The sequence below is a fragment of the Oreochromis niloticus genome, linkage group LG19, assembly GCF_001858045.2.
Source record: "Oreochromis niloticus isolate F11D_XX linkage group LG19, O_niloticus_UMD_NMBU, whole genome shotgun sequence".
Lineage (NCBI taxonomy): Eukaryota > Metazoa > Chordata > Actinopteri > Cichliformes > Cichlidae > Oreochromis > Oreochromis niloticus.
Window position 1 is genome coordinate 2,831,791 of NC_031983.2, and position 26,745 is coordinate 2,858,535.

Sequence of the window (26,745 nt, forward strand, 5' to 3'; positions counted from 1 at the left end):
TAGTTCTTGATCTGGGAGGTTGCTGTGGTCTGCTGTCCAGTAGCCACTTGGTGTTGGTGTCGTGTGTTGCCGTCTGTTTTTGGGGATATTCTTACAGAATTGTTCTGTTTGAGCTCTGGATGAGTCAGCCCTCATACTATTCTTCCCTTGTAGTTGAGAGTATACCTTGAATGGATCTTTGGAGAACAGGTATTTTACTCTGTTGGCTAATGCTTCCTTGCTATATCTCTTTAGCCTACTGGCAAGAGCTGTGAGACTTTTATCAGAAACTCTGATGGAATAATAATATGGCAACAGGAGGAGATAGATGCCACTGATGGCAAGACACGAAAACTCCATGCTATGGACAGAGCATCCCACTTGAAGCTTAACACCCTAAGGCTCCATGTGGAAAGAGGAAGGGTGAGAATTAGTGAGCATCAAAGCCACAATCCAGGATGAAACATGGGGCATATAGAGGTCTGAGTTTGAGGAAAAACACACACATAACAGCCTCCAGTGGGAGAGAGGGAGATTTTTTTATAATTTGTTTTAACTCTGTCTCTCTGTGTTTTTTTTTATTTTTTTTAAAATACAAATCCCGCTCTTGCCCCTGCGGGAGGTCTTTACAACATCTCGGATGTTGCTTCTGGAATCTGTTGAAGCCACTCGCCTAGCTTGGGGGTCACTGCACCGAGTGCTCCGATTACCACTGGGACCACTGGGACCTTCACCCTCCACATCTTCTTGAGCTCTTCTCTGAGCCCTTGGTACTTCTGTAGCTTCTTGTGTTCCTTTTTTCCTGATGTTGCTGTCATCCGGTATTGCTACTTCTATCACTATGGCCGTCTCCTTCCGTTTGTCCACCACCATTTTGTCCGTTTGTATCTGGAAGTCCCACAGGATCTTAGCTCGGTCATTCTCCACCACCCTTGGGAGCGTCTCCCATTTTGACCTGAGGACTTCCAGTCCATACTCGGCACAGATGTTTCTGTATACTATGTATACTACTATGTCTTTCCTAGTGTGATAGACCCCAGCCTCTATGGATCTTGTGCTCAGAGCTTGTTCCTGTGCTGCCATGATAAGTGCCTCTGTGCTGTCTTTCAGCCCAGCTTTGTCCAGCCACTGGTGTGATTTCTGGATGTCAGCCACTTCCTCTATTCGCCAGTGGTACATACCGTGCAGGGGCCTGTCCTTCCATGATGGTTCCTCTTCCTCCTCTTTCTTGGGTTTCTGCTGCCTGAGGTATCCACTGAGCATGTGGTCGTTTGTGGCCATTTTTCTTATGTACTTGTTATTATCCCAGCAGGGTACCTGATCACAGGCAGGGCGCCCATGATCGGATTCCCTACTGGGATAATAAGTTGGCCAAAGAAGGAGATGGAAGCCACTGACATCAAGACCAGGAAGCTCCTGACCATGCATGGAGGGTTTCACTTCAAGTCCAGCACCCCGAGGCTGTACTCAGGCAGCAGAAACCCAAGAAGGAGGAGGAAGAGGAACCATCATGGAAGGACAGGCCCCTGCACAGTATATCCTACCAGTGGCTGGACAAAGCTGGACTGAAAGACAGCACAGAGTTACTAACCATGGCAGCACAGGAACAAGCTCTAAGCACAAGATCCATAGAGGCTGGGGTCCATCACACGAGGCAAGACCCCAGGTGCAGGCTGTGTAAAGATGCCCCTGAGACAATCCAGCACATAACAGCAGGGTGCAAGATGCTAGCAGGCAGACATACATGGAACGCCATAACCAAGTGGCCGGCATAGTGTACAGAAACATCTGTGCTGAGTATGGCCTGGAAGTCCTGAGGTCGAAATGGGAGACGACCCCAAGGGTGGTCAAGAATGACCGAGCTAAGATCCTGTGGGACTTTCAGATACAGACGGACAAAATGGTGGTGGCTAACCAACTGGACATAGTGCTGGTAGACAAACAGAAGAAGACGGCTGTAGTGATAGATGTAGCGATGACAGCAACATCAGGAAAGAGGAACACGAGAAGCTGGAGAAGATATGGAAGGTGAAGGTAACAGTGGTCCCAGTGGTCATCGAAGGTAATCATGCGTGCGTGTGTGTGGTGATTTGTACCTCTCTGCTGTTTGACTCCAGATGAGATAGCCATTCCTGACTTTGGTACTGGTGCCATGGAGAACTGGGGTCTTATCACCTACAGGGAAACCAACTTGCTTTATGATGAAAACCAGTCATCCTCTTACAACAAGCAGCGAGTTGCCAGTGTCATCGCACATGAACTGGTTCACCAGGTAATGTTTTGATATATTTTGCTTTTATAGAGAAATAAACCTTTTTCCTAAAAATGCTTTATTCCACTTTGCTAAATTGCACACTTTATATTTTGTGCTTGAATGCAGTGATTAAAAGAAACATTTTAGAATTAATTACGTACCACTGAAATGCCAACTTTATGATACAATTCAGTTTAATTCAAGTCAGTTTTATTGAGCAAGAAATTAAGGAGAATGTGTGGCTAAAATCTCACTCCTGGTCCGATTGGGAAGGGGACCAGAGAAAACGACAGAGTCCAACATTAATTCGGGTCATAAACTGACATAGTGAAGCTCCGTAGGGCAAGGTCAGACCGCTGTTAGGGTTCAAAAATGTTGAGGAGGAATCCATAAATAACCACAGATCCGGTCCGGTGTGCAATTAGACGGCATTTTAATGAACACATGTGTGAGTCCGAACGCTGTGCAGATTTCAGCGTCGAACTGAACTTACAATAATTAGACAAAGGTTTTATAGGGTTGGCAGTCTTCCTGTTACTAGGTAGACTCAAACAAAGCATACGTCACCCCAAAACCACAATGACTTTTAACATAGTCTAAAACAAACATCTTCTTCGGGTCGACGGCAGGTGCTTCCTGTCTCCATCCTGCCCAGGCTTATCTTCTGGACCATCAGGTGTACTTCCTGGAACAGACTACCACGTACGCACCCAAACTTTGCAGTTATAAACTCTTACCTACTAAATGAGTCTATCTGTGTGTGCGTGCACGTGCGGGGGCGCGTGCGTGCTGTGTACTGCGTACGTGTGGTGACCTCTCTCACTATATGTGTCTGTATGTGTGTATGTCTCGTCTGTCTGTGCGTGCAGAGTTTGCATCTGCTTTCTGAACCTTAGTTGACCTCAACTTAGGCAACCAGGCTAAGGCCATCCTGTGTGTAATGATCTTGACTTATATGTAAAATATATAAAACAACTGTTTCAATCTAACACAACTACTTAAGGCTTAATCAGCGCTTAATCAACGATACATACATAATAACACCCTGCTCTTAACTTGCACTCACTCTGCTTTCAGTTTCACTTCTGCAAAAGCATGTAACTTCAAAAACATGTACTTCCTGTCGCTGCAGTCTACACAGAAACATTTAAGATTATTATATAGGAGCATTGAAAAACATTTAAAATTATAGATTCAACTCCACAGTTTGAAGTGGTTCTTCTTGGACTTGTAATAAAGACTAATATAATACCCATATATTTGAACATCTGAATGCATCTGAATGCAACATCACTATTAACATGAAATGGTAATGATGATTATAAAAATAGCAGCAAATAATAGCAGTAAAATATTTCTATTCTCAATACTCCCACTCTCGACCTCTGGCACACCAGAGGTCGCCATACATTATGTTGGGTCACTCCTTGGCCCATTCAGCTGCTTCCCTGTCCACCCCTGACGTCATGGACATTAGGATCACTTTTCCCACTCTGACCCTCTCTCGGCATTCTGTGATTTAGCAAACCAGACAAACCCATGTCATCTAGGTGGTCTTAATAATAAAAGGCCCGCTCCCACTTGAGAACACTCATGCTTAAGGTTAATCACACCAAAGTATCAGTGAGCCTAAAGTTGATCAGAGGCCGGAGAGAATAAGAGTGCGAGCAGAGCTCAATCAGCACTCCTCCCTCACCCCAGAACCCAATCATACCCGGTGAGAGACCCCTTACACTTGTGAATCTCCAGTGGTCCGTCCCTTTCCTAGGTCCCTCTCTTGTTCTCTTTATTCGAACCTGATTCAACCTAATATTACTCGAAACATGAACCTAATTTCGTATTTGGTTTTTGACTTTTATTTTTATATCTCATTCAACCGTACTCAGCATTTGTAAAACTCTTAAAAGCACTGCCTTTAAGAGGATCAAAGGAAGCACGTCTCTGCATGTGCTTCCTGTTGCTCCTTATCTGATCATCCACATCCTGTACACAAACTGTCGCTGCTGCTGCAAGTGCCTCTCATCTAAAGTCACCTATCACAAGAAAATGTATAGAAAATCATTATAACTGCTTCTTTGATAACTAAAGGATCAAAGAAAAAACAACCACGTTAATCACTAAGTGTAAGCACATTATTAATGGCTCCTAAGTAAATTTCATCATAGCTAAAAGCTGAACTCTAACTGTATTTTAGAACTCACATTTCCTGTGTTATACCCTGTTTTAATATAACATTTTATTTCATTTTGCTGCTCTTAATGTAATGACTCATTCTAATTTATACTTTATCAGACTTAACCAAAATATATAAGCTTTCTCCCCTTTTGCTTCTGTTTTAAACAAAAACTTGGTCACTTCAACAAGCATTTGTTATTCTATACCTGCATTTTATGTAATAAGACTAATTTAGAGCTGCATGTGTTATCTCAATATTTTACATGTCACACAGTTTAGTTACAACCAAACTCCTATTCAGTTCCTCTTGTCTGTCACTTGTTACAGGGCCAACTCAAATTCAGTTAAAAGCTAAATGAATTTCAGGCCCTTGGCCTCAAATCAATACTGTCCTGTGTGTTGATGAACTCTATATGTCTGTAAGCGTGTGCAATCCTTCAATAACTCAGGTCATTCTCACAGTAGATTGGCTAATCACAACGTTAACCAAAAGTTTGTGACCCTCAAGAGACGACTCTCTGAGCCACAACTCCGTTAAAGGCACAAAAATGCAATGTGTATGAAAAAATCATTTCTACATATATAATCTCCAACATTATTCATATGAGTCAGCGAGACTTTTAACATCCTCATAAAAAGCTCTCCTCTACCCTAGAAATAAATCTATTTAATTTCTGTTTCTAAAGCCTACATTATAACCACTTTATAACATTATAACATTATGTCACTGTGACAACTTATCCTAAAAATCAAAAAGAAATCACACATTTTCTACTCATAAAATGTTCACTATTTTCCCCAAAGCATATCCTTTATTCCCACAGTTTCCCTCTAAGTTTGGTGTACAACTTCTTATTAACACCAGCAATTTATCTTCTAAACCGAATTCAGTTCATTTTACTCCTCTCTTTAAAGAATTTAAAGAATTTTACCATATCTAAACTATCAAAAAACCCCAATCGTTATAAAATCATACTAAAACCCATTTTAAATTAAACAAATTAAATCTTAAACCCCTCTCTTTTTTGACACATCTCATGTGGCAAAAAACTCAACATGCTTCACCCAAGCTTAACAAATTAAAAGGAAAAAAGGTTAGTCATATCATTTCATTTCTCAGAACACTTCAGCCATCCTCCTCTCCGGTATTTTGCTCCAGCCCTAAAACCTGTGTTTAAGGAACAAAATCAATTTAATCATCATGTCAAATCTTCTCAAACTCGTTGCTCCATGCAAAGTCTGGATCCTTGGAACTTCCTGGAAACAAAACCTGTACAGTTATTAATCCTATGTCACCTCAGTTAATGGTAACTTGAGTTATATCCAAAAATGTTTTCCTTTTAGCATTTTATAATGTAATAATATGATCTAACCCAAATCAATAAAACAGAAATTCTCTCAAAGGAACATCAGCATCCCCAGATTTAAGTCTCCCACTTGTCCTGCTTATGGCAAAAGCAAAACAAAGCATCCCCTTTCTTTTCCTCACATGGTAAATTTGTCCACATTTATTCATCCCCACATTAGTCCAGTCACTAACATTCACTCACATGCATTCACACATAATATTTTTGCTGATACTGCAGCCTAATGAAATGCTCCACATCAGCAAAATGAGCTCAATCATTTATTTTATTTCGTTTTCCTTTTTAGGAAAATAGTTCTCTATACTTTTGACTGGATTGACTCGCTGCAATCCTTTTTTAGACAGAGACTCGCCGCCAATCAGTCTCTGATTGTAATCAATTATAATCTGTAAAGCCCACCTGATTTTCGTACTTGGTAATTTTGTCAGCGCCGTCAGTTCACTCTCTTCCGGGCCTGCTTAGAACAAAAATGAAAAAAGAGAGCTGATTATTAGCTCATCAAAGTACCAAACAAAATCACCTGACAGGTTTTTTCTGAGTGAAACAACAGCCTCCAAAATCAGAAACAATCTCAAAGTTCACCCTTTCAACACACCGAAAACCTCGTCAAAAGATCAAAGACCGTTTGCACACTGTCTCCCTTCCTCACTCCGCCATGTTTTCATTCAGCATAAAATATAAACCGATTTCAACAACGTATCATCCCTAAATTATAAATTTCCTGTCCAAATCTGCACCTCTGAACAGACCTGACCACCGTAATCAAATATCCTGATACTTTACCATTATATATTTCGCCAAATAATCCTCAACACAACAGCCACCGCTCTCTTGAACTGAAAGCCTCCGAGACACAGACACAGGAAGTGTCTTTGTCACTCATTCACTCCAGCTAATTTGCATAGTGACTCACAGCTCAACAGCCAACTTGACAAGAGAAATACATGTTTAAACCTTATCCCATTATTGAATTATTTTCATTTTCTTTCTATAATAATCACTGGTTTTGATCACTCAGTACGAGAGCACTCCTAAGTCACTCTTTTAAAACTGCTTTAATCACTTTTCTTCTGTTAATTTCCATAACTCACTCCCCTGTCATCTAACTCCTTTGAGTCAACTTCAAGCTTTAAGTCTATTTTATTAAACATTCACACCATTCTATCACTCATACAAGTAGCAAGCTGATCTTCATTGCATCTTAAATTATAATCAGTTTTACTTCATGCATTTTTTCACTGAGCTTTAGATTCAAACTATCTCACTTCTGATCCATTCCAAAAATAATCTCACATGTAACAACTTGTGTGTGTGTGTTTTCTATTCATTAATAGAGTTGTCAGTTACTTTCTTTCATTATTTTTACCTTTTGTATTGTTTACCTCTTTGTTGTGATGTGGTGGACATCCCTAAAGAATCATGAGTTCTGGCTTCAATTTCAGTCCAATCATATCCTATATTCTCGCAGTCAAACTCGTCCAGCTTCATCTCTCACTGGTCCTTTTTCATTCACAGTGTCCTGTTCGGGCTTCAAAGCTCCAGCAAACACAGTCTCAACTCAGCTGTTGTCTTCTTCTCTGTTTCTTTACAGTCTTTCTTTTAGGTTAAGTCCCAGCATGGCAAAATATCACATTGAGTGCCTTCAGTCTTATTTTCATTTGCTCCAAGCATGGCAAATATGAGAGTCAGTGCCTTCAAGCAGACACATCACACTGTTCTTCCCCAGCATGCATGTTGCCTCTTTCATACTGCTGGACTCATCAGTCGTCGTCAGTGTTACTGCTTTCGCTTGCACTGCTTTTAGCTTCAGTTAATTCTTCAAGTCGACGGTGTTCTGTCGGTCTTCATCACGAGATTGACTGTTCTTTAAGCTCCTTCTCTGGATAAGGAGACAATGAGAGGTGAAGCTATCAAATTTTAAGCCAAAGGCTGGCCTGTTTTCCTCCCAATTCTGTTAATCATTTAGCCGCTGTACTCAAGGATCAATGTTGAGAGAAGTCCACCTGTATTGGCACACTAAAACATAGAATTAGTATTCTTTTCATTTCTTATTCTTAAAACCTCTGTTTTGCTTCATCTCCCTCGAGTTTAACTCATCTGTCTCTCTGTGTTCTCTCTTTACACACTCAGTTACCATTTATGGGCATGCGTTTCCTGTCCCACACACACACACTTCCTGTTTGTGCAGACTCTGCAGGCAACAGGCAGAGTCTGTCTCCCCTTAAATTTCACAGTCTACAAACAATCCGTAATTCTCCTAAATCTTGATTTAAAAACAATACACCTTCATTTCACTCACACACATTTAAATAGAGCTCTTTCAAACATCAGGACAACTAACACTTCTCCACACACATCACCCCTCTTTAGGTCAGTTTGTAGCGTATACACTTATGTGTTTTCAATCAGAAAAATAAACTCAACCTCTCATAACATCACTCATGCGTTTCTTGAATTAAAGCACTTTCAAACTTTAAAACATCCTACTTTACATCACAAAAGAAATATATTTCACACTCCTTTATTTCATACACACTTTTTAAACGTTCTAACCTCTTTCAGACGCCATGAATCGTCTCACACACCCTGCCTTTTCTCTCACTCAGACAAATCACGCAGAGTCACTCAAATCAAATACTGACAGCATTCACACGGTTAAAATCACTCCAAATACACTTTCCTATGCGTATTTTGGACATGCCTTCCATAATCAGAAAGAGCAAGTCAAAAGAAAAGAAAAAGAAACTGAAACCTCTCATCATCCTCACAGCTTCTCACCACACACACATAACTGAAAAAATAAAACACACCAGCATTTATGGCTCAAGATATATACATCTATCAAAATTCAGTCAATTACTATACATCCACACTAATATATTCAAACTGTATTTATACTCTCGTAATAAGCAAAACCAGCCTCTTAATTACAGGCATTTAGCAATATCGGCAAACAATAGTCATAAAGCTCAATACTCTCGAAACTGAAACCACCCTCTCTGCGCGTCACCGCTCCTCATTTGCATTTACACACACCATCAGTGCACATCCGGCTGTGCATTGCTGACACAGAGACTGATCTTACTCATAGATCTCATATTTTATATTACAGACGTCTTATTAATTACAACTGCACAGATTTAGGCCTCTTAGCTCCTACAAATTTCGATAAATTTACCATAACGGCTCCAACCGATAAAGTCCCTGACTTTTTTGCGACCAATTCACCGGACCAGCTCCAACCGTTCCGTCCACATTTCTAGCCCTAACTTAATTTACAGGTAGCCAAAAAAGCGCAAAATAGAGGCTCCAACCCCTAGCAATTTTGAAGGTTCCCCAGTTCTTCCCGGCTTGTCGTGCCGTACTATCCCATAGTCGCCGCTAGGTCAAGGACAAACGTCTTTATCCAGGAGGGAGCGTTACCTCCGAGAAAATGCGCTTCTTAACAGACGCCGCTGTCGTTCTACAAAGATTTAGAGTAATTTGAACCAACAATCTACACTCCCACACAGGAGTAAGAATCAGGCAGACCTATCCTTGTGGACATAGGGGCTCCAACCCACAAAATAACCAAATTCCCTATCACACTAAATTAGCAGCTCCAACTGCTTTAATTCTCTCAGCGGCTCCAACCGCTTTTAATTCTCTCAGCGGCTCCAACCGCTTTTAACTTTCTCAGTACTGTACTTTATTACCTTATTTCAATTTCAATTCTCATAAGATTTTAACCAAACTCAAAACAGACATTCACCAGTAATTTTCAGTGAGTAGACTTCAATTTTGTCATATCCAATCTAGCACATTTTGGAAAATTCAACAGGTATGTGCCTTACCTTTGTATAAGACGGCTTGTCACTCACTTTCCACCACTGACTCGTATCTGCCCGTCTAATCACCACGGACCCCGGATCTCTTAAAATTCCCCTCTCACCGGACGAAGCCCCCAAATGTTAGGGTTCAAAAATGTTGAGGAGGAATCCATAAATAACCACAGATCCGGTCCGGTGTGCAATTAGACGGCATTTTAATGAACACATGTGTGAGTCCGAACGCTGTGCAGATTTCAGCGTCGAACTGAACTTACAATAATTAGACAAAGGTTTTATAGGGTTGGCAGTCTTCCTGTTACTAGGTAGACTCAAACAAAGCATACGTCACCCCAAAACCACAATGACTTTTAACATAGTCTAAAACAAACATCTTCTTCGGGTCGACGGCAGGTGCTTCCTGTCTCCATCCTGCCCAGGCTTATCTTCTGGACCATCAGGTGTACTTCCTGGAACAGACTACCACGTACGCACCCAAACTTTGCAGTTATAAACTCTTACCTACTAAATGAGTCTATCTGTGTGTGCGTGCACGTGCGGGGGCGTGTGCGTGCTGTGTACTGCGTACGTGTGGTGACCTCTCTCACTATATGTGTCTGTATGTGTGTATGTCTCGTCTGTCTGTGCGTGCAGAGTTTGCATCTGCTTTCTGAACCTTAGTTGACCTCAACTTAGGCAACCAGGCTAAGGCCATCCTGTGTGTAATGATCTTGACTTATATGTAAAATATATAAAACAACTGTTTCAATCTAACACAACTACTTAAGGCTTAATCAGCGCTTAATCAACGATACATACATAATAACACCCTGCTCTTAACTTGCACTCACTCTGCTTTCAGTTTCACTTCTGCAAAAGCATGTAACTTCAAAAACATGTACTTCCTGTCGCTGCAGTCTACACAGAAACATTTAAGATTATTATATAGGAGCATTGAAAAACATTTAAAATTATAGATTCAACTCCACAGTTTGAAGTGGTTCTTCTTGGACTTGTAATAAAGACTAATATAATACCCATATATTTGAACATCTGAATGCATCTGAATGCAACATCACTATTAACATGAAATGGTAATGATGATTATAAAAATAGCAGCAAATAATAGCAGTAAAATATTTCTATTCTCAATACCGCTCAGTGGGGATTTCATTTTATGGTTAATAACAGAGTGGATCATGTGTCTTTTTCTTCTGCTATGGTAAACATTGTTTGAATTTTTAGACTGTTATGGTAGAGTTTTGGGGTTTTTGGTAGAGTTCTATAACATCAGTATTAAACATCAGTAGTCATTCATCTTAATTTAAATTTTATGCGGCTAAGAGGAACAAGCATAAAACAGTAGCTCCATCATGGAGCCACTCTTGCTTGAACCGAGTTTTCTTGGATGAGAGAAAACTGGGAATGCCAGTTTCTGTAAGCTTTGGGGCTGCTGTAGCTCAGGAGGTAGAGCAGCTCCTTTGCATTGGAAGGTTGTTCAGTCCCTGGCTGCTTCAATCTGATCCTTGGGCAAGATAAGGAACCCTGAGTTGCTTTCCGATGCATTCATTAGAATGGAAATGTTAAATATAAAGGATAGAAAAAAGTGTTTTTATGAATGGCTGAATGAGGCATGTAGTATAAAGAACTTAAGTAAAGTACAAAAGTGCCAGTCTGTTGTCCATTTTTACTTGTTTACTTTGATTGTGACTTGTTCTTTGGTTAGTTCAGGCCACTTCAGTAGGTCACATACAGAGGACTAGCATTTTAAAAACCAGTTTCATTTAATAACTGGGAGTATATATTTCTAGGCATAGAATAATTCAGCAGTTGCAAGCACAAAAACTCATTTGAGAGTCCAGAGGTGTAATTTGATGATGTACACCATTCATTGCAACATATCAGCTAGTTTACAGTGATGGATGATAAGATGTTTGAACACAACATTTTACTAACTGATGAAATTGACAGGAATGAATGCGTTTTTCAGTTTCAGTTAAGTTGTTTACAAAACCCTCTTCTTTTGAACAATAAAGCTTTTACAGGGTAGTGCACTGCTGTGTTGGAATACTGAAGACAACTGTGCACTATTTGTTATTTACAGGTCTGTATTAGGTTTATATGGTGTTATTTTTGTGCCTCTATTCTGAGTGCACATTAAAAAATTTGCAAGGGCAAATGTTGCATTTTAAAGAGAAAATTATTTTGAGTGAAGAAAAGTTTAATTTGAGCGAACAAAATTCATTTCTGCGTGCAAGAAATGTATTTCAGTGTTTGCTATCATCCATATACACACACAATAACAGCCCCTCTCGCTTAGTTGTTGACATTTGCTCTGTGTGCCATAGGTTTAGGGCTGCAACGATTCATCGAGTAATTCGAATAAGCAGATTCCAAAAAATCCTCCACCTGGCTGTGGCTCAGGTGGTAGAGCAGATCAGCTACTGATCGGAAGGTCGGTGGTTCGATTCTTGGCTTCCCCGATCTGCATGTCAAGTATCCTTGGGCAAGATATTAACCCCAAATTGCCCTCCGATGCGTTCATCGGAGTACGAATGTGTGTGAATGCAGGTTAGTTTGCACTGTGTTTAGAAGTGCTTGTACGAGTGGGTGTGAGTGGGTGAATGAGGCATGTTGTATAGAGCGCTTTGAGTACTCCGGGAGAGTAGAAAAGCGCTATATAAGAATCAGTCCATTTACCATTTACAAATTCTTTGCTTTGATGCTTCGTTTACCATATGGTTATATTGCTCGCTCTTGCGTTAAACAGCGTCAACGCAAGTGCCTTACCCACATTTGCGACTTAAAACAGACCTGCAACTAGAAAAATTTGCATTTCCTGCGAAAATGCTGTGTGGATGCTTTAAAGCTGAAACTGTCTGGTAAAACTAGCTGAAAAAGCTGAAAAGTTGCAGAAATTGTAAAAACTTTGCAGAAGCAAAGGAACTTTGCTAAAATTTAATTACTTAGCAGAACTCCAATATCTTAGAAGAAACATAATACTTGGCAGAAATACAATAACATAGCAGAACTTATATTATTATATTATTGTAACTAACCAGAAACATGATAACTTCTCAAAAATACAAGAATTTAGGACAAATAGTAGATAACAGAAAGAATATATTTAGCCCAAAATACTTAAACATTACAGAAATAGTATGATTTAGAAAAATAGTACAACATAGCAGAAATACTGTGATTTACCAGAGACACTGTGATGTACTATGAATATTGTAATTTTAAATAAATACTATGTTTTAGCACAAATACTATAATTTGGCAGAAATACTATCGTTTAGCAGAAATACTATGTTTCAGCACAAATACTCTGGTTTAGCACAAATATTATAACATAGCAGAAATACCATTATATAGCAGAAATGCTATATTTAGAAAGAAAAATATAATATAGTAGAAATACTATGATTTAACCAACATTAACCAACATTAAACAATGGTTGAACAATAATTGCTTACAGCTAAACCCGGCCAAAACAGAGACTTTGATTATTGCACCAGGCAGTGCAATACCTGATATTAAACGGCGACTGGGTGAGTTAGGTTCCTCACAGAAACATAACCTTAGAAACCTGGGTGTTATTTTTGATGAAGCTTTTTCTTTGGAGGGACATTTAAATCAGACAGTAAGAACCTGCTTTTTTCACTTGAGGAACATTTCTAAACTTAGATCCATCGTGTCAACAAGTGAACTCGAGATGATAATACATGCTTTTATCTCTACAAGACTTGACTACTGTAACAGCCTGTTTACTTGTCTGATTCATACACATACCTCAACTCGTAACCTGAGGTCAGCAAACCAAAACCTTTTAGTGGTCCCCCACACTCGTTTTAAAACCCGAGGGGACCGATCCTTCCAAGCTGTTGCACCCAGATTGTGGAATGCACTTCCCCCATTTCTACGGGGTTTGGACTCAGTGGAGACCTTTAAAAAGCAGCTAAAGACATTTTTATTTCAAAAAGCTTTTAATTAGACCAGGCTTTTTATGGTGTATTTTATGACTGTATTATGTTTTTACCTTGTAAAGCACTTTGTGACATATGTCTGTGAAAGGTGCTATATAAATAAACTTCACTTACTTACTTACTTACTTACTATTTAGCAGAAATACTACAATATACCTTAATAACAATGATTTAGAACAAATACTATGATTGAGCAGAATAGTAATAACTTAAGTGAAAATATTGGAAAAGTAAAATGACAAGCGGAAAAAAAACCGGAACAGTTAAGTTGCCTCAAATGTAATTGTTGTTCACCTGTGAAAAAAAAGAAATAAAAATAAATTTAGAAAAACAAAAACAAGAAAGAACAGCCAACAGATACACACAAAATCAAATATGGATACACAAATGTACAGAGAGAGAGACACACACAGGGTCTATGCCAGTCAACCAGTCGGAATATGTATTTTTAACCAACAATGAGATGCTGCCCTTAAAAGGGTCTTTCTCTCTCTCTCTCTTTCTCTCTCTCTCTCTCTCTCACACACACACACACACACACACACACACACACACACACACACACACAGCAGCAGTACCAAGTGAACAGGGGCTGTTAACAGCATGTTTCTAGGTCAGTCAAACAGCTGTGAGCTTCTCAGTTTGAATCCACCAATCAGAGAGGCTGCGTGCTTTTTCCCGCCAAAACTGGTGCACCAAGTGCAGGCTTTTACACACGCAGCACAGAGAAACAGGATTTTTGCAGTCTATTTCTCATATTGAGGATTCCCCTCAAGCAAATGGCCATAATTTCCTAACTGTAGGGGCTACAACTGTCATTCTTAGAATGTTTTGTTCAGAAGAGATGGGGGAATCCTTAAGTGTTGACAATTTAAAATAAAAATATGAATTATTAGAGATATATGACATAGATGATTGGTTGGCTTGGAAGCTCAACATGATTAGGTTACAAAACTACTTGTCAGGGCTAGCGAAGCAGACTCAGGCGCAGACCACAAGTTCCTTCAAACCAAAAGTGAATTTATTTACAGTGTCCTCCACAGTGAAATATATATACACAACGGTGTCTGGGGAAAAGGGGTCGGGGTTCCAGGGTCCGGGAGTGAAAGGGGCAGGAGTCCAGGGAGGGAAGATTTCCACACAGCTCTCGCGAACACAAACAACTCCTCTTCTTCCCACTACCACTCTTGCTCACGCTTAGTCACAGTGCACAGGGAACGGGTCCGGAGGAAATCTATACACAGACAGAGAAACAGTTAGTCTCCAGGTGCAGGCGTACTCACGAACACAACTTGCAGAGAGCAGGACGACTGACGCTGATGGCTCAACGATCCAGCGACGAGTAGAGCAGATCCACCATCTTAAGTAGGACTCGTAATCAGCGGCTGGTGTGCTGATTATCCCCAGGTGCGTGGGCCAGGGGTGGGAGCGCATACTGAGCTCCGCCCCGGCAGGAGAAAGAGAGAGTGGGAGAGGACGAGAGAGAAAGAGAGAGCAGAGGCGAGAGAGGAGAATAAACAAAGCAAAACATAGCGCCTGACATGATGTCAGCTGGCGAGGTGCGGGGACCATGACACTACTTGTTGTTCAACTGTGAAAAATTGGCAGAAAAAAAAAAACAAGAAAGAAGAGCAAGCAGATACACACAATTACAAATATGGACACATATGTAAACAGACATGCACAGACACACACACACACACACACACACACACACACACACAGGATCGATGCCAGTCGACCAGTCTGAATATATTCAATTTGAATCCTACAATGAGATGCTGCCAAAACTGGGTCTCTCTCTCTCTCTCTCTCTCTCTCTCACACACACACACACACACCAGCAGTAGCAGCAAGTGAACAAACAGGGGCTGTACATACAGTGTTTCCTGTATGTTTCTAGGTCAGTCAAACAGCCTGGACCTGATCAATTTGAATCCACCAGTCAGAGAGGATGCTGGTTTCCCGCCAAAACAGGTCCACCAAGTGAAGCATTTTACACACACGAAGCACAGAGAGAGACCGGCTTTTTGCGGTCTATTTCTCATAATGAGGATTCCCTTCAAACAAATGGCCATAATTTCCTAACCGTAGGGGCTAGAACGGTCATTCTTAGACCGTTTTGTTCAGAAGAGATGGGGGAATCATTAAGTGTTGACTATTTAAAATAAAAATATGAATTATTAGAGATATATGACATAGATGATTGGTTGGCTTAGAAGCCATGAAGGCACCAATATGCAAATTTTAATGTCCCAGCCCTCAGATGTGATTGGCTGGTTGGGAAGCCATGAAGGCGCTGATATGTAAATTTGAATATTACAGTCCTCACAGAGGATTGACTCCCTGGGGACCTGGCAGAAATATATAGAAATACTATGATTAAGCATAAATACTACATTTAGTAGAAATACTATGTTTTAGCACAAATACTATAAAATGGCAGAAATACTATAATTAAGCAGAAATACTATATTAAGCACAAATCCTATCAAAAGCAGAAATAACGTACTATGATTTGGTAGAAAAACTATAATTAATCAGAAATAATATATTTGGTAGAAATACTATGTTTTAGCAGAAATACTATATTTAGCACAAATCTTATAAAATAGCAGAAATGGTATGATTTAGCAGAAGTACTAAAAAGCAGCAGAAATGCTATGATTTAGCACAATAGTAAAAACTTAAATAGAAAAATTGGAAAAGCAAAATGGACAGCTGAAAAAATGATGAACATGCTAAAGGTCCCTCAAATATACTTGTTCAATGAAAAAAAATCGGCAAAAAAAATATAACAACCACACAATCACAAATATGGACACATATGAAAACACACATGCACAGAGAGAGACACACACAAGATCCAATTCAGTCAACCAGTCTAAATATATTGAATTTGAATCTTACAATGAGATCATCCCATAAAAAGGCTTTCTCACTCTCTCTCTCTCTCTCTCTCTCTCTCTCTCTTTCTGTCACTCTCTCTCTCTCTCTCTTTCTGTCACTCTCTCTCTCTCTCTCTCTCACACACACACACACACACACACACACACAGGGAGAGAGAAGCAAGTGAACAGGGGCTGTTATTAGTTTTTCTTGTAAGTTTCTAGGTAAGTCAAGCAGCCTGGACTGCTCAATTTGAATCTACCAATCAGAGAGGTTGTGTACTTTTTCCCGCCAAAACAGGTGTGTGCTGCGTGTGTGTTTTTACACACATGCAGCACAGAGAGAGACAGGATTTTTGGAGTCTATTTCTCATAGTGAGGATTCCCCTCAAACAAATGGCCATAATTTCCTAACCGTAGGGGCTAGAACGGTCATTCTTACACCGTTTTGTTCAGAAGAGATGGGGAAATCTTCAAGTGTTGACAATTTATCATTAAAATATGAATTATTGAAGATATTTGACTTGTAATGCACCATAACTGAGTAGAGGCGAAGCAAAAACTGCCTTGACTTGCCTCAAACAACGTTTTGTAACTCTAAATCTATATGGAGCATTGATATCATTCTTTCACCGTAAAATACAGCAGGCTTTGGTGAACAGTCATGGAAATTTTCAGGTCTCTGTGGAAATCCATCAAAAAGATATGACGAGAGAAAAAAGTGCCTCATTTCCAGAGTTTGAAATCTGAAGAAATCTGAGCGAGGGACAAATTTCCTACCCTCAAACAAATGTAATTCATGGCCAAACGGTAATAGGTGAGATAAAAATTCTTGAATTGTGAGCATCAGGAGTGTCTGAAGATATATTGGCACAAGCCTCATGTCTCAACTTTGTTTCGTTAAGGAGACATGACAATTTGAAAATGCCTCTCATTAGAGAAATCCAGCGCTGATTTTGAACTCTCCATTGACTTTCTATGGAGAGTTTTCAGACTTTGTGTTGCTCTGAGGAGATTTGCAAAAAATCTGTAACTCCCACAACAATTTCTGAAAGCCAGCAAAAATACCTACGTTTTGATGTATAATTTGTGGGGGTTGAGTGGAAATTGAGCGAGTAGCAAGAAGTTGTTCAGACATGAAGAGAAAATTCAGAACGGACCAGTGCTCACTCTGAGTTAATTGCATAGCAACGATAGCAACGCATGTATTTTCTGAAAAATCACAATTTTACAACTGAAAACTTAAAGAGGGATAAGATTAAAACGGTAGAAGATCTGAAAAAGCTGAATCATACAGTAATAGCCCAATAATTTGAGAACATTTTAAAGTTTGAATGGAGTTTCTAGGTGAAAGTATGAGGAAGTAGTTAAGTTTCAAAAACAAGCAAGTTTTAGCAGAATTGTGGAAGTTTTCCATTCATTTCAATGGGACAAAAAAATGGAAAAAAGTGTAATATTTTAAAAAGTATAATAGTAATAAACACCAAAAGTCATAGCAGTCATTAGCAGATAGAGCAGAACAATTTAGAGTTTGAACGGAGAAAATCGGCTGAAAACTGAGGGAGTAGTTAAACGGCGAAATACGGAGCAACTAGAAGAATAAAGTTTAAAGAATAAAGACAAACAGGAACTCAATAGTGTGGATGCCTTTGAGGCATCCACACAACAAAGAGAAACAGGATCTCAATAGTGTGGATGCTTAATCAGCATCCACACAATTAAAACATAATTAGGAGCAGCGTGTGAAAGTCTGACTACATTTAGACCATAAAGCCTCCAGTTTAAACAAAACAAAAAATGACAGCAGTGACGACGTTGCTGGCACAGTTTAACGTGGAGCCGGAGTCTGTTTACACACCGCCACGAGCAAAGAGGCGGAGCCGTCACCGATATGGTGAGCTCAGGTTGAGTGAAAGAATAATTGTTTCTAGAGTTCAAAACAGCAGCGTTGTTCCTCTAATCACCATTAAACCATTCACTGTGAAAAAATTGTGAGTCCTTCATCAAAGCAGCTTATCAAAAAACTCTGAAGCGAAGAAAAGCGAACATTGTAAATGCCCCATCCACTGCCTGTCATTTCGTTTACACAGAGAAGCGTCTGCAGTAAGCCTCCAGAAGTATTAAAATAAATATGAACTCTTAACTTAGTCTGATACATGTTTAAATGATATAGTTTGCTGCAGGCTGATGGCAGCTGTCATATTTTACATGGAAGCGATACCTGCAGCAAACAGGGAGGAGTCTAAAGGGGTGCGTGGTGTGTGCTAGACCATATGTATTTCAAGGCTTTGTAACATTTTTCAGATTGGAAGTTAAATAATTTAAAATGTTGTGTTATTTAAATTGCATTAATAAAAGCTTTTTCACAAATCAATAAAGTGTACATGTAAAACTGAGCCACCGACCTGAGGGTTGTTAGGTTGGACACTGAATTATTATTAATAGTAAGAAACATCTGCACCATCATAACGTCTTGTTTTCAGCACCACAAAAACTTTACATGAAGACAAGACTTCAGAAAGCTGTGGGAGGTCTTTTTGTCTCCTGTTAATGTCAGAAAGCCTGACAGAAACACAGAATAAAGCTACATGTTTTTATGCCTTAGTTTAGATTACATATATATCTTATTTTATTTGAATTTTTTAAATCATTGCACTTGCAAATTTCTTATCTTGTGTGGACTCATGTCAGTTGTATTTTTTTCAGTGGTTTGGGAATATTGTAACTATGGATTGGTGGGATGACCTGTGGCTCAATGAGGGCTTTGCCAGCTTCTTTGAGTACATCGGTGTGGAATTAGCGGAACCAACCTGGGGCATGGTGAGTTCTGCTTTAAATGCACATTAAAGATCCACCGAGCTATTAGTGCCAGTCACCTGGAAGTTCTCAGTACCTGTGTTGCTGTGGTCTTACAGCGAGACATCATGATCATCAGTGATGTGCTTCCTGTCATGGTGGATGACGCTCTGCTGTCCTCTCATCCGATCATTGTAGATGTGTCAACCCCAGCTGAAATCACCTCTGTGTTTGATGCCATCTCATACAGCAAGGTATGAGATCTCTCTGTAAGCCCTCAGACAGTAAAAGTTAACCATACTGTTACACTACATGCAAACAAGATCCAACATGTATCACTTGTGACTTTGTGTGAAAGATTAAGCACTTAAGATGAACAGAATAAATACTGGATATTATATTTGAATGGGTGGATGTAGATTGCACTATAAAAGTCCTGTGAGTTGTCAACAGTACATTAAAATTGCTCTATGGATATCAGTCCATTTACCTTGTAATGAAAATTGTTCAACTTTTTTCCAGGGAGCATCCATTCTCAGGATGCTGGAGGACTGGATGGGCAGAGACAAGTTCAGAGATGGTTGTCGAGTAAGTCATAGACTCACAGCTCTTTTACTATTTAAAAAATTGATGTTGCTCTTTTGATTAACATTAATTATAATTTCAAATCTCCCAGCAGCTGAGTAATCAAGTCTTTTCCTCTTTCAACAGAAATATTTGAAAGACTTCTACTTCAAGAATGCCAAAACGAGCGACTTCTGGGCATCTCTTGCCAGTGTATGTTTGGACCTAAGTAGCCTTGCCCTTCAGTCTGTGCTAGTGTTAAGACTAAGAAAAATACACAATTGCTAAAAGAAAAAGGAAATATTTAGGGTTATTTTCTTAATCATATTAACATTTCAGGAAATTTCTTCAAGCAACTGAAATCCCTAAAAACATCGAGCTGCTGGACTGTTAAAACCACAGACTTTATATTTAAGATGGACTCATTCTATTGCTCATTTTGAAGCAGCACAAACCTCTTAAACACAAACACTGAACAATACAGCAAACATTACTTCTTGTTCCATTTAATACTCTAAAAGGCACCAACAGTGTACAAACATGACAGAAAGGTTTAGTTCAGTGACTCCAGTTAGTGGAGGTGAAGCATTGGACTGTGTCATACCTGTCAAAGTAGCTATAGCCTCCACCAGATGGTGGAGTTATAGTCATGAAACTACAAAACAACGCAGTCATTATTTATGTAACAGAAATGAAGCCAAACTGCAGAAGTCCTGTGTTAAAAATTAATTACACCCAATGATACAAAAGTCCACAGAACCACTGAATTGTTTTCGGTATAACTTCATTGGTGTCTCATTGTGGAGGAATTTGGGCACTTTTGTTTACAACGTTGCTTCAGTTCACTGAGATTTGCAGGCATTCATTGATGCATAGCCCTCTAAAGGTCTCACCACAGCATTTCAGTCAGGTTGAGGTTTGGACTTTACTTGCGCCAGTTTAGCACCTTGATTCTTTTATTGTGGGTTTATTGGTGTGCTCTGAATCTTTGCCCTGCTACATCAACCAATTTTGGCCAAGCTTTGCTGTCAGACAGCTGATGTTACATTTGACTCCAGAATTGTATTTATTTATTTATTTTGCAGTTTCAGTTGGCACCCATTGCTGAATGTTTTCCAAGTTAGATTAATCTTTCTTACTGTAGAATGATGTTCTTCAGAATGTTTGGAAATGGCCCGTTAACCCTTCCCAGACTGGTGGATCAAAACAATTGCTTCTTCTCGATCATTGATGATAATCTTCCTCATTGGCGCTATGTTAATACATGCCCAAGTACTTCAGATACATTACCAAAATCTCGTTTTGATTAGTGTGATTAGATACTGCAAATTTTCGTATTGATCTGATACCAGGTAAATTGAGAGCAGTAGTGCCAATACCAATACTGATACTTGTAACATATAAAGTGAGCTTATGTAGGGGTAAACAGTGTGTCATGATTTATGAGTTGAAGCACTGTACATTTGCCAAATTCTAAACACATTTTAATGAACACCAACACAAGAGTGAATTTAACTACCCACAATAATTAGTTAACAGTGTTTTTTATATATTGATACTGTGTTTTTTAGAGACCTGGAATGGAAATGTGCCTTTAAAGGACTTTAGCTCAGTTTCTGTTTTTTAAATGTGCTATAGGCTATAAAGAACTCTAAATTATAAAAGTGATTATAAAATGGCCCACATGTGTGAATGTGAGTGGAATGATTTGCTGTCTCTCTGTGTTAGCTTTGCCACAGACTGGCAACCTGTGTTTGTAGAATTGCAGAAGATAATGTATGGATGGATAGACAATGGGATACATACTGGACTTTGAGTATAGAAACAAAGTATCATTCCAGTTGCGTTAGTATCAATCCGATACTGATACCAGTGTTGGTATCTATACTGCTGACATTTGGATTGATTTGCCCACCTCTAGTTTTGATAAAGATGCTCACACTTGCTGACGATCAGTTAGTCTACTGCATTTAATTAGCAGCAGCTAGTTACTCCTTACCCTCTGAATTCCTATGTAAGCAGTCACTGAGTATTTTTTCCCCCACACTTTGCTTCTGCAGTTTGGCTTAATCTTTGTTAAATAAATAATGAAATAGTGTAATTTGTATTTTTTGTAGATCATTATATATTATATATATATTATACCCCTTAGCTGTAAATTATGGAAGCCCGTTTCCGCCACTAAAAAAACCAAAACAAGTATCCATAACTTGAAATTTCGACTTATTAACTCGAAATTTTGACTTATTAAATCGAAATTTCGAGAAACATAACTCGAAATTTTGAGTTACTTTTCTCAAAATTTCGAGGTAATAAGTCGAAATTTCAAGTTGGCTCTGCCAATCAGCAATCTTCGTGAATGAGGTCACTTTCTTGTTACCCGGAAGCATATGGCGCAGAGTAACGCGCACTCAAAACCGGATCGCAACAAATTGGCGCTTTCGCGAGTACGTTTGCTGATAGTAACGCCATGTGATTCAGCTAATAACACAAGGACTTCATCATTTTTGAAGCCACGCTGAAAATACTCAGCAATCTGTGCATTCATGAATGGATGTAATACTGGTAGCTTAGCTGTAGCATTTGTACCTGAGGGCTTCAGGTTCCGGGTAACAAGGAAATGACATCATTCACAGACTACTGATTGGCAGTGCTAACTCGAAATTTCGAGTTACTTTTCTCAAAATTTCGAGTTAATAAGTCGAAATTTCGAGAAAATTACTTGAAATTTCTAGAAAATAACTCGAAATTTTGAGTTATGGATCCTTTTTTTTTTTCTAACTGGTGGAAACGGGATTCCATAGTAAATGGCTGACGGGGTATAATTGTTAACCTGTTGGGTGGGCAGCATGGACAGCCAAGTTTGTGTGATAACTCGAGAACAAGGATTTTGAAATTCATAAGTGCATCTACTAAAAATCTCAGGGACCTTGACCTCAAGGTCAAGGTCAGATTTCAAGTTTTCTGAATATCTTGCTAACATGATAATTCAAGAAGGAAGAGACACATGATTTTGAAACTGATACTGTTAGGTGTATCTACTAAAGATCCCAAATGAGTTCAATTCTCATAGACCTCAACCTCAAGGTCAAGATCAAAGGTCAGGTTTTCTGAATGCCTTGTGAATGCAATAACTTGAGAATAATGTGACCCAGGATTTCAAAATTATGCCATAGCTTCTACTAACTGCATCTACCAGAAGGCTGAGGATTACCACTGGCGGCAGACAGTAGTTTTGACCTGAGCCAAACTACCAGCATCTCAACCTCGGATATTTACTTAACACAGAGACATTAATATTGATTTATTATAAATATCTTAATCTAAGAGCATTCAAGTGTATTTGAAAAGTATTTACATTTTTCTTAGCATATAGCTAATTTACCCTCTCTTCACCCAGGCGGGTGAGTTGCCGATTGCAGACGTCATGGATACATGGACCAAACAGATGGGTTATCCTGTGCTGGACCTGTCTGTCTCAGATACGGATGCCAGACTGAGCCAAAAGCGTTTCCTCTTGGACCCTAAAGCTGATACTAGCCAGCCTCCTTCAGATCTTGGGTATGAGAAAGAAAAAAATTACCATGACAGCGACCACCTTCTTGATGCTTGCTGTCATGGTCCTTGGGTCATTGACCCAGCATTTGTGTTTTATCATTTCTTTGTTCTTTGTGGGATTTGAGTGAACGTTTCGTTTGCATTTTGAGAATGACTTACATTTGGGTTTTGTTTTGTTTTGTTTTTTTTGTCAAATTCCTCATATTACCTTACATCTATCACCCTCATTGTGGCCTCGAACATATTTAGTTTGTCATTTGTGTCTCAGTATTTGTCCTCGTTCTAGTTAGTATTTAGTTGCAGTTTGTTTAGTGGTGGTTGTAGTTTAATTTTGTCTATTGTCTTATCTATTTTTTGGCTCTTTGTGGATTTTATTCTTCAGAGTTTTAGTTGTTATTTTTAGTTTCTCGTGATCTGCAGGTTACTAAGGTAGCCATTAGCTTATGTGTATTTATACCTCAGTTTTCCTCTTGCCCTCAGTGCTGTGTGCTCTACTGTGCCATGTTTTTTCCTATCATCCAACTGACTTCGTTACTGGCTCCAGCTCTGTCATTATTTGTATTTTGTGTTTCTGGAAAACATCAGCGTTAAAACTGTTTTTTGAGTTTACATTCCATCTCCTGAGTCATGTACTGTATGTTGGGTCCTGATCCTGTTAGTCACACAGTGATTCATGACAGTTAGAGATGGCTTTGATTTCTTTTAGCATCATCACCCAAAAAGTAATACAAAAAGTTCAACAATTTCCCCAAAGCTTCAAACTATAATAAGTTGTACAGGACCTTCTTTCATTTTTTGTTGCTTAAAAACAACTTTTTCAAAAATTTTGGACATAAAAGAAAGTTTAGAAATTGGCCTGTAGTTAGAACATTTGGATCAAGATTTTCCCTTTTTAAAAAAAAATGGGTGCACAACAGCATGTTTGAATGAAGGAAGCATTTAATAAAAATAAAATCCTGGCCCAATAACGTGAAGAGCTTCCTTGAAAAGGCGAGAAGGAAAAATATCCGGAGGGGAATTAGAGAGTCTTAAGTAATCGATTACATAATTTAAGGCAGAAAAGGCAGAAAAAGTCACAGGGTCAAACAGCAGAGCACTTAGAAGATCTAGATCTAACACTGTCTGTGAATGTGGGGACGTTAAAGCTGAGATTTCTTCAATGAAATGTTTCAAAAAGTTTTCACAAAGTGCAAAGGAAGCTTCCAGTGACAGTGGAGCAGGGGTTACTCACAGAATTAAAAATATTAAAAAGAACTTGGAGCTTGTGACTGTTGGTAGAAATTACACTGGAGAGAAATCCAGATTTTGCAGCTTTAACAATCTTCTGATATTTTGATAAGCAGTCATGTAGCCTTCCAAGTCCACCAAATCAGTGGTCCTGAATCCCTGGCCTACGGACCGGTACCAGTCCGTGAGTCATTTGGTACTGGGCCGCAAGAGTTGAGGCTCGGGTGTGAAATTTAGGGTTTTCAGGGTTTTTATCATCAACTCTGTTTCCCTGGGTCTTTTCCGGTGTTGTAGTTGTGTGTCTTATTTTGAAAGGAATATTTACGCGTTACCATAGCGACCAGAGATGAAGCATTAAGGGGCAGAGAGGAGGATGTTACTCTCAGTGTTGTTGGAGCATCTCAGGAGGACGCTGCTAATAAAGTTACACAGTTGCACAGTGAATTCATGTTTATTGTTATATTTACAAAATACCACAGTTTTTGTCTTGGTCCTATCATTTTATTTTGCTGTATTTATCCACCACACCTTAAAGCAGGGCTCTAGACTAACTTTTTGCCATGGGCGCACCGGCACAAAAGTTAGGCGCACTCAAATTTTTCAACCGCATCACTTACACCGCAGTTTTACATGTGCACTTTTTTTGGGGGGGGGGAATTGCAGTCCATACAGACAATATTCATTTCTAAATGATTAACTAACAATCTTATGCTTAAAGTGCTTTGTCAATATTGTAGAAAATGTTAAACTTAATCATCATCTCGGCTCCTCTGACGACCTGTTTGCTGTTGCATGCTGCTGAAAGGCAGTGGGGAGAGGGGACACTTGGGCAGTGCATTTATTGCAGCATATAATGTGTTTTCTGGATACACTGTGCTTTTTCAGCATTCAAAGATTGATGGCACCGTGTCAGAGCACTGGCTATGAATTTCAGATGGATCAGGCCTTAACTTAACACAAAAGTTATCAATCGTTCTTTTCATCTTTTCTTATTACCCCCTATTCTGGTCTGGCTTTTTATAGCAGATAAACTTTAAAAATATTCTGCAAAATTCTGCAATTTTGCATAATTTTAAAAAGTTTAAATTTCTTCAGTATTGAACAGCAGAAATTAGGCTTTCTTGTCCGAGGTCAAAAGAAAAAGAAAAGAAAAAGACAGTGGCCGATAGTGCTGTAAACAACGGTAGACTGGTGGGTAATAAGCGAATGAATAATGCAGAAAACAGAGATTTGAGACGGGAAACTGTTCTTGAAGTACACAAAGAGAGAGAGAGAGAGAGCTGTGCATGAAGTGTGATTTTTATCGTGGTGGAAGCAAAACAGCAAAAGTCAGAGGGAATTAATGACAACATTGATCAAATGTGAAGCGTAGTTTGCTGCTTCTTTTGCTGCTGGCTCGGCAAATTTTGGTTGGAGAGAGACAAAACCTGCAGCTCAGAATATAGCGCAAAAAGAGGTAAACACAGCGCGGACCCGACGCATCAGAATCGGTGAGCTCCGACAGCGTTTCCGTCTTTCATCGGGTGAGAAAGCCGAGAAAGACAAAGCTGATTCTGATGTGTCGGATCCGCTCTGTGTTTACGTCTTTGTGTGGAGTCCGTGTGCCTGCTCTCATTTGCTGTTTGGTGGTTGTTGAAATAGTTTTGTGAGCTTTAATCTGAGAATCTGGCGTTTCTGGCAAAACAGTTATATTTAAAAGTCAATTCAGGATTTAATGAATCGATATCGCTTTATTCAAGCTACTCACCTCCCTCTTCCAACTGCACTTTCAACTGGACCACGGTGTCCTGAATTCAAAAATGTGGCACAAAAACAAACCAATGGAGGCCCAGAAGAGTGCAATCAGATGAAGAGTTTATTAAGAACACACATGTGGGAGGAAGTACACAGCATCACATCAGCGCATTTCTTCACCCAAAAATACACAAACAATTGCTTTTATAATGTCAGGGTTGACGCCCCTTCTCGTGTTATAAGAACATTATTTGCATCTTTTACAGTAAATGATCAATTGTAAGAGCTAAATGCAGACACCGAAGTTCCTCTTTCTAGCATCTTCTTCCAAATATGGCGATGATTTCAGGCCCTGAAGGTCCCCATGGACTTGTCCTCCTCTTGGTACATCTTCTGTCACCTGTTAC

General features: G+C 39.3%; 1 protein-coding gene across 1 annotated transcript in view; it reads left to right on the plus strand.

Annotated features, from left to right (window-relative positions):
• Positions 1-26,745, plus strand: part of enpep (glutamyl aminopeptidase) — a 51,534-nt gene that overhangs the window by 5,632 nt on the left and 19,157 nt on the right. Inside the window, exons 5-10 of the mRNA XM_005477697.4 lie at positions 2,097-2,251; positions 19,166-19,279; positions 19,375-19,509; positions 19,778-19,843; positions 19,967-20,032; positions 23,220-23,380. Of these exons, the coding sequence (XP_005477754.1) occupies positions 2,097-2,251; positions 19,166-19,279; positions 19,375-19,509; positions 19,778-19,843; positions 19,967-20,032; positions 23,220-23,380 (697 nt within the window). The remainder of the gene's footprint in view (positions 1-2,096; positions 2,252-19,165; positions 19,280-19,374; positions 19,510-19,777; positions 19,844-19,966; positions 20,033-23,219; positions 23,381-26,745) is intronic.